Source organism: Vicia villosa, linkage group LG1 (assembly GCF_029867415.1).
Source record: "Vicia villosa cultivar HV-30 ecotype Madison, WI linkage group LG1, Vvil1.0, whole genome shotgun sequence".
NCBI classification, from domain to species: domain Eukaryota; kingdom Viridiplantae; phylum Streptophyta; class Magnoliopsida; order Fabales; family Fabaceae; genus Vicia; species Vicia villosa.
In genome coordinates this window covers 122,985,090-122,998,804 of record NC_081180.1, presented here as the reverse complement: position 1 = coordinate 122,998,804, position 13,715 = coordinate 122,985,090, and the positions used below count along the sequence as shown (strand labels likewise).

The 13,715-nt window shown below is 36.3% G+C and overlaps 1 protein-coding gene across 1 annotated transcript; it reads right to left on the bottom strand.

Moving 5' to 3' along the window:
• Positions 1–11,116: 11,116 nt before the first annotated feature.
• On the bottom strand, positions 11,117–13,051 carry LOC131616010 (probable pectinesterase/pectinesterase inhibitor 41). Its single transcript, XM_058887225.1, has 2 exons — positions 12,127–13,051; positions 11,117–11,922 (listed from the first exon to the last, which is right to left on the bottom strand). Exons 1-2 carry the CDS (start codon positions 13,025–13,027, stop codon positions 11,222–11,224), a joined length of 1,602 nt encoding a protein of 533 aa, XP_058743208.1. The 5' UTR covers positions 13,028–13,051; the 3' UTR covers positions 11,117–11,221.
• Positions 13,052–13,715: the final 664 nt, after the last annotated feature.

Genomic DNA, 13,715 nt, shown 5'->3' with positions numbered 1-13,715 from the left:
CAAATGTGGTTTTTTGCGGTTTCGATTTGGTTTGGTTTGGTTTGCGATTTTCTATTGGGTTAGTTTGGTTTTGAGCACCCCTAATCAATTCACTCTCTCTCCTATCACAAAGGAGAAACTTTTCCAATAAACAGTAAGCACAAATCAACCATGGATAAGAAGAATAAAAAATACAAAAGGGCTCTCGTAGAGTAATATAGATACTTAGGGTGCTAATACCTTTCCTCTGTATAACCGACCTCCCGATCCATAGAATCTCTCCTAGGTTCTCCCCACTGATAACACGAAAATGTATCACATATTTGGCTTGATTTACATAAATTATTTCCCTATTTTATCTTAATTATGTTGCTTTATGTTGGTATTATGCTGGTATTTTCATTGTTTTAGGTTTTATGTTCGTTTTGAGGACTATTTGTGAAAAGGAGAAGAAATGGAGCTAAATCCACTACTATTTATGCTTAAAAGATGAAAAAGGGGTGCTGAAGTATGTGAGGGGTGCAAATAGGATGGACCAAGTTTGGAAGTCCAGCCCACGAAGGAGCTGAAGCTCCCACTATGAAGAAGCTGAGACGCCCGTCTAAGGGCCCAATTGCATGGAGACGCCCGTCTCCAAAGTCCAAGGGCCACGTCATCAAAGGAGACGTCCGTCTCCCAAGTTCACCCACGTTCATAGGACACGTCACATGAAGGAGACGTCCGTCTCCAACAATCTAGCCACTTTGAGACCCACGTCTCAAGACTCGTTCAAAGATAATTTAAAATTGAAGGCCCACGTCTCCGATCTATACTCCACCAACCAAGTCTTCCTATATTTTCTCAACTTCCCACGCCATGATCTCCACTACTTCTCACATGATGCTGAAAGGAACTTCCATTTCCATTCACTATAAATAGAGGGTGAGCATTCATTTGAGATCATCCAAGTTTTAGGCGCGGAAGCGCTGTTCATAGTTTTAGGCATAAATTATCACTCTGTAAAAGTGGTAGTTTCTCACATTGAGGAACTACCACACCATTAGTTTTAGGCCTACAACTTATGTACTCTTGGATCACAATCTTGCCGACATTATTTCAAAGCTTCATTCAAGTTTCAAGATTTGTTTTGTTCGCAATTTAATTCAAGTTTATTTCGTCTTCTTTACTTCCAGGTTTATTTATTTGCAATTATTTTAGTTTCTTGTTCTTATAATATTGTTTTATCATTACAAATCTAGTTACGCACGTGTTCATGGTTAGTAATTATAATTTTATGTTTAATAATTATAATTTCATGTTTAATAATTATAATTTCATGTTTGTTTCTTTAAGTATGTCTGGCTAATTTATTTAGATGTCAGTATGTAAAGTAATTTAACCGTAGGGATCCGAAATAAATTGGCTTAATTATGTTTTATTAAATATCACTTGTTTTTGGTTTGTATGTCTAATTTAATTAGTAAGTCTTAAAATCAATAGAGCGAAAGTTTGAGGTCTTAAGACGGTCAAAGGTTAAAATCAATAGAGCGAAAGTTTGAGATCTTTAACTGGATAGTAGACATATGACATTAGTTTTAAGGATGGCGAAAGCGTATTAAAACTAATTAGAACTTATTTATTTTCAAAAAGTGTTTTTAAACCCGCGCGAGATGGCGAAAGCGTACGTTAGGGATATTAGCATGTTCCGAGTCAACAGAGTGAGAGTTTGAGATTAGGAGATTTAAGTAGATAACGACTTCATAAAAAAAGCATTTTATTAACTATGTTGTTTTCAAAAAGCGTTTCTAAATCTGGTGGGATGGCGAAAGCGTACATTAAGAGTTAGGATCGTAGTCTGAATCAATAGAGCGAGAGTTTGAGAGGAGGACTTTTAAATAACATAGTTAGTAAAGATCTTTGATTTAATTAGAATCTGGCCAATGGAACTTCGGATCACCTAAGTTAGATGAAATACATATTGATATCCGTTTGTTATTATATTTTACCTAGATTTAAGATTTTAGTTTCCCCATTTATAAAAAAACCCAAATATCATTAGCCTTAGCTTTACATAGTAACTTTAGATAACGGTAGATCGATTTATAGTCCCTGTGGATTCGATATCTTTTAAAACTACACGGCACGACTGTGCACTTGCAGTTATCCCGACTAATAGACACGCAAAGTCGCGATCAAGTTTTTGGCGCCGTTGCCGGGGACTATTCAAGTCGATATCGTAACTCGCTGTTACACCGTAGAGACTAAGGCATTTTTTCTTTCTTTTCATTTACTACTATGTATCACCCAAACTTTTTCTATAACCCCCACTCCCAGTATTTCGAGGAATCACCTGGATCCTATAAATCCGATCTCGAAATACTATTGGAGAACTTCAATGCTGCGCCACCAATTCATTCTCACCCAAATTACCTCTGCAACTCCCCATCTCAACATTTCGAGGAACCACAAGAAACCTACAATCCAAACCTCAAAACATTAATTGGGGATTACAATTCGACACTAGCTTATCCTCAACCGAATTCCCTCTACAATCACCAATCCCAACATTTTGAGGAACCACAAGAATTTTATAATTCCAGCCAAACTTATCCTCAACCAAATTTCCTCTACGATCACCATGCCCAATATTTCGAGGAACCACAAGAATCCTATAATTCTAACCCCGAAGCATTAATAGAGGATTTCAATGCAACGCCAACTTATCATCAACCAAATTTCCTCTACGATCACCACGCCCAACATTTTGAGGAGTCGCAAGATTATCATAAATCCAACCTCGAAATCTTAATGGAGGAATTCATTGAAGCACAAACTCTCTCTAGGCTAGAATCTATGATGACGAAGCACCTTGAGGAAACAAAAAACGCAACGCTAACTCCCTTTGAAGAACCTCAAGAATCCCATAATTTTAACTTCGAAACATCGATGGAGGATCCCGACGAGACGATAACTCACTCTAGATTAGAAGCCATGATGGAGCACTTTGTAGAGACACAAACCGTCCAAAACCAAGAGTTTATCAAACAAAGTCTTCAAAACAATGAAACCCTTAGGCAACTGACCACTATGGTTGAGTCCCTCGCGACTCACAACATGGCATTAGAGACTCAAATCTCCCAACTTGAACAAAAGTCGCTAGGACACTTACTTGAGGAGTATATGGAAACAACCATTAGTGAAGAACAAATTGAAATTCCTCAGGAGAGTGACAATGAGATTGAGGAGAGTGACAATGAGATTGAGGAGAGTGATTATGAGATTGAGGAGAGTGATAATGTAGTTGAAGAGATTTCTAGTGAAAAAAGAGTGGAGATTGAGAAAAATCCACCAACACCATCTGAAAGGGAGGTTGTAGAAGAGGTAGAGAGGGAAACACCTATTGTTATTCCTCTTCCCTATACCCCACCGATTTCTTTCCCGCAAAGTTTTGTGGAAGCTAAGGTAGACTCCAAGTCCATAATGTATGTGAAGGTATTGGAAAATATCAACACTAATGCATCCTTATTCGAAGTCTTGCATAAAAAGAGAAATTTAGACGACCATGAAACTAAGGATATCATTAGTGATAAGAGGGTAAGGTTAACCTTTGAGGTGGTGGATAATATCACTAAGCCCGAACTTGAAAAGCTGATACTTAGGATCGATCCAGAACCGCCACCACGATTTCAAAAGAATGAACCACCCCACAAAAGAAAGAAAAGAAAAGGTGAGGGATATGTGAGATGGCTTGATAAGTGGCCATGGAAAACGAGGTTTGCTAAAAGTTCAACCGAGGAGTCATTCTCAAGAGAACCACCTTGAGTGCTTGCACTCTCAAGCCGTCGAGCTACCGACGTTAAACAAAGCGCTGCGTGGGAGGCAACCCACGAGCTTTCTATTTAATGTTTTCCTTTTATCGTTTGAACTTGCAGATAATAAAGATATGGATCGCTTGTCACGTCTCGGCCATATCTAGGCGAAAAATCTATAGACGATCATCTAAAAGATGAATGGGTCTCCACGCACATTCCTAAGAGTGTTGCTGCTGGTGGTGACACAGTTGATGAGCATGATAGGAGAAGATATTTCCTCCGGACGCGGAGCAGATTTGGTTGTGATAGCCCGCCGGTAGCATCCATATAGGTTCTGACTTTTCTTCTCCACCTTGGATCGAAACATTGAGGACAATGTTTGGTTTAAGTGTGGGGGAGAAGCTTTACCGCTTTCATTTGTTGCTTTATTGTTTTCTAGTTATGTTGTCAAGTCTTTATATATGATTTTCTGTTGTTATCGAATTTCCCCAAAAAAATTTGAAAATTTTAACCTCCAACAAAAATTTGAATTTTGACGCATGGCATACACACTCTGAAAGTATAGAGGTTGTCACACTTTAGGCATTGTTAGAAAGACTTGGAGATGTTTCAACAACATCGATACCGTCCTGACGCCCTAAACCCCCTCATTATGTGATATCAATTTGGATGCCTATTATGTCGAGACCTTAGGCTCAAGTTTTCAAAGTAGCTCTTAAGTAGTTTATATTAGCAGTCGGCACCATCTTAAGCACAAACTACGTAGGGAGTCGATGAATATAAGTGAATGATCCTGTCTTTTTTAAATAATTTAATTGAAGAATAACCTTCTAAGTTAGGTGACCCTCACCCGGTCATTTAGCCCAACGGTTGTTAAGCCAATAAGGATTTAATAATTAGCACCCACTGTTGGTTGGCCTAGAGGTCACTGGTACTGGGCTTGGTAGGGTGGACTACGGTTCGATCCCCCGCAACCGCAGTTGAGAAAAATGGGGTTGCACCACTAAAAACCAGAACCCCGTGCTAAAGAAAAGAAAAGGATCATAGTCGCTAACCGATTTCCCTACTATGTGCGTGTACGGATAACGGGCTTAATGTGATTGCGCTTGAATGAAAAGAGTGAAAGAAAAAACGAGAGATATAGGTTGAGTTATAATGGCATAATCCGATTTGGTTTGTATAAGGAGGGAGTTTTTGACATTGTGTCGTTACGGTATCCTTGGTGTTGGCATGTAGTACCTATCGATCTAACCTTAGCCTAGCAACCACGTATGACTAGGAGTTGTGTCGTGCCTGTGTTTAAAAAACCTTGCTTAATCATTTTCTTTTACCGTGTGGTTGATTGCTTGAGGACAAGCAATGGTTTAAGTGTGGGGGTATTTGATAACACGAAAATGTATCACATATTTGGCTTGATTTACATAAATTATTTCCCTATTTTATCTTAATTATGTTGCTTTATGTTGGTATTATGCTGGTATTTTCATTGTTTTAGGTTTTATGTTCGTTTTGAGGACTATTTGTGAAAAGGAGAAGAAATGGAGCTAAATCCACTACTATTTATGCTTAAAAGATGAAAAAGGGGTGCTGAAGTATGTGAGGGGTGCAAATAGGATGGACCAAGTTTGGAAGTCCAGCCCACGAAGGAGCTGAAGCTCCCACTATGAAGAAGCTGAGACGCCTGTCTAAGGGCCCAATTGCATGGAGACGCCCGTCTCCAAAGTCCAAGGGCCACGTCATCAAAGGAGACGTCCGTCTCCCAAGTTCACCCACGTTCATAGGACACGTCACATGAAGGAGACGTCCGTCTCCAACAATCTAGCCACTTTGAGACCCACGTCTCAAGACTCGTTCAACGATAATTTAAAATTGAAGGCCCACGTCTCCGTTCTATACTCCACCAACCAAGTCTTCCTATATTTTCTCAACTTCCCACGCCATGATCTCCACTACTTCTCACATGATGCTGAAAGGAACTTCCATTTCCATTCACTATAAATAGAGGCTGAGCATTCATTTGAGATCATCCAAGTTTTAGGCGCGGAAGCGCTGTTCATAGTTTTAGGCATAAATTATCACTTTGTAAAAGTGGTAGTTTCTCACATTTAGGAACTACTACACCATTAGTTTTAGGCCTACAACTTATGTACTCTTGGATCACAATCTTGCCGACATTATTTCAAAGCTTCATTCAAGTTTCAAGATTTGTTTTGTTCGTAATTTAATTCAAGTTTATTTCGTCTGCTTTACTTCCAGGTTTATTTATTTGCAATTATTTTAGTTTCTTGTTCTTATAATATTGTTTTATCATTACAAATCTAGTTACGCACATGTTCATGGTTAGTAATTATAATTTTATGTTTAATAATTATAATTTCATGTTTAATAATTATAATTTCATGTTTGTTTCTTTAAGTATGTCTGGCTAATTTATTTAGATGTCAGTATGTAAAGTAATTTAACCGTAGGGATCCGAAATAAATTGGCTTAATTATGTTTTATTAAATATCACTTGTTTTTGGTTTGTATGTCTAATTTAATTAGTAAGTCTTAAAATCAATAGAGCGAAAGTTTGAGGTCTTAAGACGGTCAAAGGTTAAAATCAATAGAGCGAAAGTTTGAGATCTTTAACTGGATAGTAGACATAGGACATTAGTTTTAAGGATGGCGAAAGCGTATTAAAACTAATTAGAACTTATTTATTTTCAAAAAGTGTTTTTAAACCCGCGCGGGATGGCGAAATCGTACGTTAGGGATATTAGCATGTTCCGAGTCAACAGAGTGAGAGTTTGAGATTAGGAGATTTAAGTAGATAACGACTTCATAAAACAAGCATTTTATTAACTATGTTGTTTTCAAAAAGCGTTTCTAAGTCTGGTGGGATGGCGAAAGCGTACATTAAGAGTTAGGATCGTAGTCTGAATCAATAGAGCGAGAGTTTGAGAGGAGGACTTTTAAATAACATAGTTAGTAAAGATCTTTGATTTAATTAGAATCTGGCCAATGGAACTTCGGATCACCTAAGTTAGATGAAATACATATTGATATCCGTTTGTTATTATATTTTACCTAGATTTAAGATTTTAGTTTCCCCATTTATAAAAAAACCCAAATATCATTAGCCTTAGCTTTACATAGTAACTTTAGATAACGGTAGGTCGATTTATAGTCCCTGTGGATTCGATATCTTTTAAAACTACACGACACGACTGTGCACTTGCAGTTATCCCGACTAATAGACACGCAAAGTCGCGATCACCCACACCTAACCAACTTAGGGTTTATTGAGATCTTTTTCCCCTTCCTCCTCGTAGGATAGATTAAAAGTTCATGTTACACGTTCTTTCTATAAAAAAAAATCTCCCGGGAACCACTCCTCTCCTTTCGGAAAGGGTGCCGTTTCCGCGCGCGTACATCTGGGCAACGGATTCCCGCTCAACAAGATGCGATCCCTCAAGCTGTTATGACCATTACTCCTGCTGTAGTGAATCCTGTTCCTCTCTGCATTGAGCAAATTTTCTTTGGTGCACCTTCTGAAGACATGGGAAGGATAGAAGATTACATCCTCCTATACCAAGGCCAATAAATCTCAACTTTGAAATATTACTATCATCTTTGGTCAATTTAATTATGGATCAACCTTGCCTAATCTTTTGTCTTCTCCTCCTCCTAAATCCCTTAGGAGAAAATGAACCAGCTAACTCATATCTCTAGTATCCACGACACGGCCTCTTTAGACATATATCTTAAAATTTCTATTTTAAAAAGTAATGTTAAAAGCTCTAACTTTAACTTTTTCATTGAAAAGATACATACATGATTGTCCTTTTGAAAAATAAGATTTTCAACAAAGCTTGAAGATTATCTTTTGATTCCTTTGTTCTCACAAACATCCTCTCTTACTACATGAAAAACGTTCTCTATTTGGGTAAATGTTGGGGAGTCTTGGGAGCGCCAAAAGTGTCAACGGATCAAACATTCATGGTTCCAAGAGACCTTGACACCACATATCCACCTAAAATCTTAAGGCAATGGGAGTATGGGTCACAACTCTTATAAATCCAACATTTTCTTTATTCCAAGTTGATGTGGGACTTTATCACTTTCACACTTGAAATTCAACAATCTCCCTCACATTGACTAGGAATGGAGAAAATGTTGGGTTTATAAGAGAGGTGATCCATACTCCAATTGTCTTAAAATTTTGGGGTGGATATGTGGTGTCAAGGTCTCTTGTAACCATGAACATTTGACCCACTAACATTGATCAGTGCATTTTGATGCACATTCCTCTATGTTTGTACTTATACATTTCCATGGTTTGCTTGTCTTACTTTTGTATTTTATAATGTTTTTATATTTTAATTTATTTTTATTGTTATTTGATTTTCGTATTTAATTTTTCAGCTTTAGCAGTCTACACGGAAACGATCAAATTGGCGTTGTTGCCGGTGATTCTTGTGAATATTAACTGATTTTAGAGTCTTAGGTTTAGTGTTTGTGCGTTTAGGCCATAGGTTCCTCGTGGTTTTGGCCATAACGCCTTTTCGAGTCGAAAAATCGGTTTTTTGGAAAATTGAGTCCGATCGGTAATTTGTTTCACCTATTAGGAGTAGAAAAATCATTCAATCATTTATCCCCAACTACAGAGTAGTTACGGTTTTCCAGCTTCAAATCGCCAAAAAACCCTTTTTTTTTCTATTTTTAATGAATTATTAACTGTTTTCATAGAGTCGAAAAATCCAAAAAAATTCTCAAAATTATTATTTTGTCTAATCAGATTAAATTTCGCATTTTTAGATTTTTCTGAATAATTTTTAATCATTTTCCTCCATTGTGTTTGTTTTTGACTTTTAGGGACAATGTTGACATTTTGAATATTGTTGCTGCATTGCTGTGCATTAGTCTTGGCTACTAGGTCTTGTTGTTCTGAACTTGTTGCTTTTGATCCTGAAGTAGAGATAACTTTGCACACATGACGTAGAGAAGTCCAGGCTACCACTAGTTCACCACCCACAATTGAGTTTGATTCTGAGTCTGACTATTTGCATAACTTGTTTACTTCGGATTATAAGTTCGTTTTTGAAATGGCCGACAATAGAACCTTAAGGCAATTGGCTGCCCCTAATGTGAATTATAATGGCTTGTGTATTGAATATGATGTTGTTGTTCCTTTTGAATTAAAATCGAGTTTAATACACTTGTTGCCAAAGTTTAATGGTCTTGCAGGTGAGGATCCGCACAAACATTTGAAAAAAATTCAGGTGGTATGTTCTACACCATTGAAGCCTGAAGGGATCACTGAAGACCATATCAAACTTCGAGCTTTTTCTTTTTCATTGCAGGATGCAACGAAGGATTGGATATATGATCTTGAACCAAATTCAATCACCAGCTGGAATGCTCTAAAAAGAGTGTTCTTGGAGAGATATTTTCCTGCCTCCAAAGCTTCCTCGTGTCATACCCCATATTTGACCCACTAAGACTTGTCCCTTCTTATTTGTTTTCATTGGAACATCATTTAAAATACGTATGTATTGAAATATATATGTATATAAGTGTGATCAAGTTTATAAAATAGGTGTGTACTTCAATTCGATCTCTTAGACTTAACATCCATAAGATGTGAGGTCATTAGGTTTTATTATAAAAATAGGAGTATACATTAAGTAAAAGTGTGTATTTGTACACATAGCACCCCTACAACATCATCAATGAGCTCAACAACAAAAAATTTAAATTTATTCCAAACATTGAGGATATTTTCGTTTGGTCTAACCACATTAATGGAAAATACACCGCTAGAGTGGTTATTTGTGAATCCTCCACAACAAAGACAATCCAATTATTCACATCAAAAAATCTTTGGTCTTAGGTTTGGATGGTTCACCTCACAAAAAAGGTTAAGTTTCTTGAGTGACTTGTTTATCACAATTCTGTTCCTACTTTCTTTCTATCTACTCCATCAACAGAACATGATAATCTCTACTTCATGCTCAAGATGAGTCTTTCCTTCATTGTGTTTGAAATTGTAGTGTTTTGAGAAATCTTTAGCTTAACTTTGGATTCTCTCATATATATATATATATATATATATATATATATATATATATATATATATATATATATATATATATATATATATATATATATATATATATATACTTTTTATCGATCTAGGATACTAATACATGGTTTAAAAATAGTAGTTCTAATAGTCGTTATATTCTCTTTGTTGCAAGAGTTTGATGGATTTCGAGATATAGAAGCTCAACCTGCATCTCCCATGATCTGATTCACTTATATTTTTTTCCTTGGTTGTTTGCTCCATGACATGTTCATTCCTCATATTTTTTAAGAAACCCTCTTCACGAGCACATAGAAGAATGTCTCATTAAATAAAACTCCCTCAACTAGGAATGACAAACGGGCATACCCACCTCGTTTAAGCATGTCCCACAAAATCCCACAAAAATAGAGCAAACATAATTAAGTATATAGGGCTAAAACTTTGGTCACTGCATTCTTGAAGTATAAAATTGCAAACAAAAAAATATGTTAATACTCGCGTCCGTAAAAAGTCCGCAAAAATGAGACAAGACGGAGCTGACATATTAGAGAGTGTGGGCCTAAAATTTTGGTTCACCTTATAAAAAAGTGCAGGCAAAACACACAATGTCGAATAGACCCGACCTATTTTGTACACTTACCTTCAGATATCCATGCACTATTATCTATATAACACCGACACCTTTGAAAAAACAGGTGTTAGTGCCGGTGTCAGTATTATTAATATTGATGGAATTTGCAATAACAAGCCAACACGGATGAACTTAGATGGATCCATTAGAAATTCTTCAGGGACATGGTATCGTGTGTCCTCTGTTCATTCCAAATTGTTCTAATATCCTCTAGACAAAACTGTATGCAATTCTCTATGGCCTCTTTTTTGTCAAAGATATGGGTCTCTACAACTCAAATTGCTACACATATTCATCCCTCATTATTCCTCTCACAATGACCCTCAACCAAATACCATAAACATGTTATGTTGATTCCAGATATGAAGGAAATGCGAGTTGCCCGCACTCTTTTCAAAACAAATCAAGGGGCTGATTTCATGACCAAGATCATAGCTCCCTCAAACATTGACCTCATAGAGTCACAGTGCACACCTTCCCTCTTCTCTAGTAGAGCAACATCCTACACTAACACTACCAAAAGAAACTAGTTAGATTCTCTTTTATAGTCTTCGTAAGTACTTGAGTTGCTCTCTTTTATATAGTATTTTATCACTTAACTTATTCCTATTGAATATGAAACTAGTTAAATTCCAACCGGTAACAATATCTTCATATCCTAAAAAACAATATTTTCACTTGAATAAAGCAACATGAAAAGTAAAGAAAAAAACAATTTGAAGTGTATGAGAAGCAAGTGAAAAAAAAAATTCACTGAAACCCAGCTCTGAAAGGCACTCCAGTCATAGGCAACCACTTGTCCCCATGAATAAATTTGTAAACTGTGAATTCATCAGCATCTTTTCCATCAATCAAATGGTACCCTTCCCATGTGACCCTATTACTAGTACTTGAACCTTCTCCCCAATTACCAAACTCTCCATAATACAATGTACTTAATGCAAAATCCCCTAACCATTCAATCCAACCTTTAGGATCAACCAAACCATCAATAAAACATTGCATATAAATTGTCCTTGAATACTCCTTCCAAGGCCTACCCAAATATGTTTTTATATCATTATAATTACTATTTGCACCTCCTAGTTCACTAGCTGCTACAATGTAACAGTTCCATATTGAGAACCCTGTGTTTTGGTTAGGATCTGTTCTTCCCTGTGCTGTTATTGCATTGAACTGATTTTGCATTGGGAGTCTTGGATACATGTTGCAGTTTTGGAATACTGCTGCTGCGTTGCCGAATATGAAATCAACTGTTCCGTAAATGTTGCAGTTTTTGTAGAATTGTCTAAGGGAATGCGCGTATAATGTGTCTTGGTAACCTTCGAAGCTACAATTGTAGAAAACTGACATGTCTGCTCCGTTTCTCACTGCAACTGCTTGATGCTTGCTGGATCCCGCGGTGTTGCGAAATGTCATGTTCACCGCAACAAATCCTTTTCCGATTACAGCTGCACAATCGTATACAGTAATCAATATTCGATACTGGTAAGTTACTCCCTCCATTCTTTATTATAAGTATATTTTGACTTTTTAAATTCGTTGAATAATTTATGTATCTGGACTATATATACGCCAGATACATTATGCATTATGCGTTATGAGTAAAATTTAAACATTATTAGAGGGCGCGTTTGAACTAATAAATTGCTTACCAAAAGTTGCAGATTGGAAAGTAGTCCAACCATCAACCACGCTACGGTCGCCAGTGATGACAGTCCGATCGATTCCATCTCCAACGATCATTAGATTCTCTTTGTTCTTACCAATAGAAACATACTCACTATAAACCCCGGCGACAACATGAATTACATGATATTCGTTGTTGGTGCCTGTTTTATTAGGTGCAGCATCCACAGCATCATTTATGGTGACAAAATCTCCAGATCCATCAGGGTTAACAACCACTTTTTGTGTCACTATTACATTGTCAACACTTGTTTGCAACAACTTCCTATTATTCACTGTAATTGTTTTCTCTATTGATGAACTTGTAACATCATTGCTAACCCAACCGTGAGTGAAAAGAGCAAGAGATGTGCTATATAGTTTGACCCCATCAGAAAGAGGATTTGATAAGGTAGTTCTAATTCTTGGATAAGGATTCACATCATGAAAACCATCTAAACATGTTTGATGATTGGTTATTACAGCACTAAGCAAGGTTTGCAAATCATACACTTGATTACTAAATATATTAGTATCACTATTAGTACTATTACTGACGGTTTCTATGACAGTGGATAATAGATCAGTGTTTAGTTCAGCAAGATTAAGACAATCTTGAAGGACAAGTAAAGTGGAATTTGGAATGGTGGATTGGTTAAGATAAGATGAGATTAGTTGAAGAATGGTTTTGGTGATTGATAAGGATTGTTGAAGGAAGAAAAGGGTTTGTTCATGTATAGATAAATAATCAGAAGGTAGAGTAGTTTTGCAGAATGATGGGTAGGGTGTAGTGTTGCATGTGGTGTTTTGGGAGGAAATGATGGAAGTTAGAAATGGAGAGAGGAGGAAGATGATGATAATGTATAGGGTAGTTGTTGATGTTTTCATGTTGGGGGCTATGGACCTATGAGAAATTGGTAGATGGCTGTGTGTGGCTTTTGACATAGAGCATTGTATATTTATAGACTTTGATAGGCTTGTATTGAATTAACTATTTATGTAGGGTTCAAAATGTGGTCTACAAACGGTGTATTTAATAGTTATTGGACTATTGGAATTTACTCGTGGGCACTGCAATGCTTTTTTTGTTTTTGTAGTTGAACTCTGTCTGTATGTAGTATTTACTATAGATCAAACTGGTAGTTGTTTCATAAGTAGAACTTATCTGATAGGGTCAAAGATGATATAAAAATATTTGAGTTTAAATTAAGGTGTTTTTTTTTACATATTTGTATTTAAATATTTGTATTTGAGATGTGTTTGATTAGTTAATACACCTCTAGAATTAAATGGATTACGGATCTGACACGTGTGTCGCTGTCTTAAACTTGTATGATACACGCACGACACATGTTAGAAAAGTCAGATAAGTATTTTTAAAGAAATTATATTTTTCTTCTTTAATTCGACACTATGAATTAGTGTCTGACACTCGTATGACATTCATACAATATATATTGGACAATTCAGACAAATGTTTGATAAAAAAATTATATTTTTCTTGCGTTAATATGTATTATACATTTACATGAATAAATTAAAGTTAATTATTATCATATATGTAACTTTGTCAGTG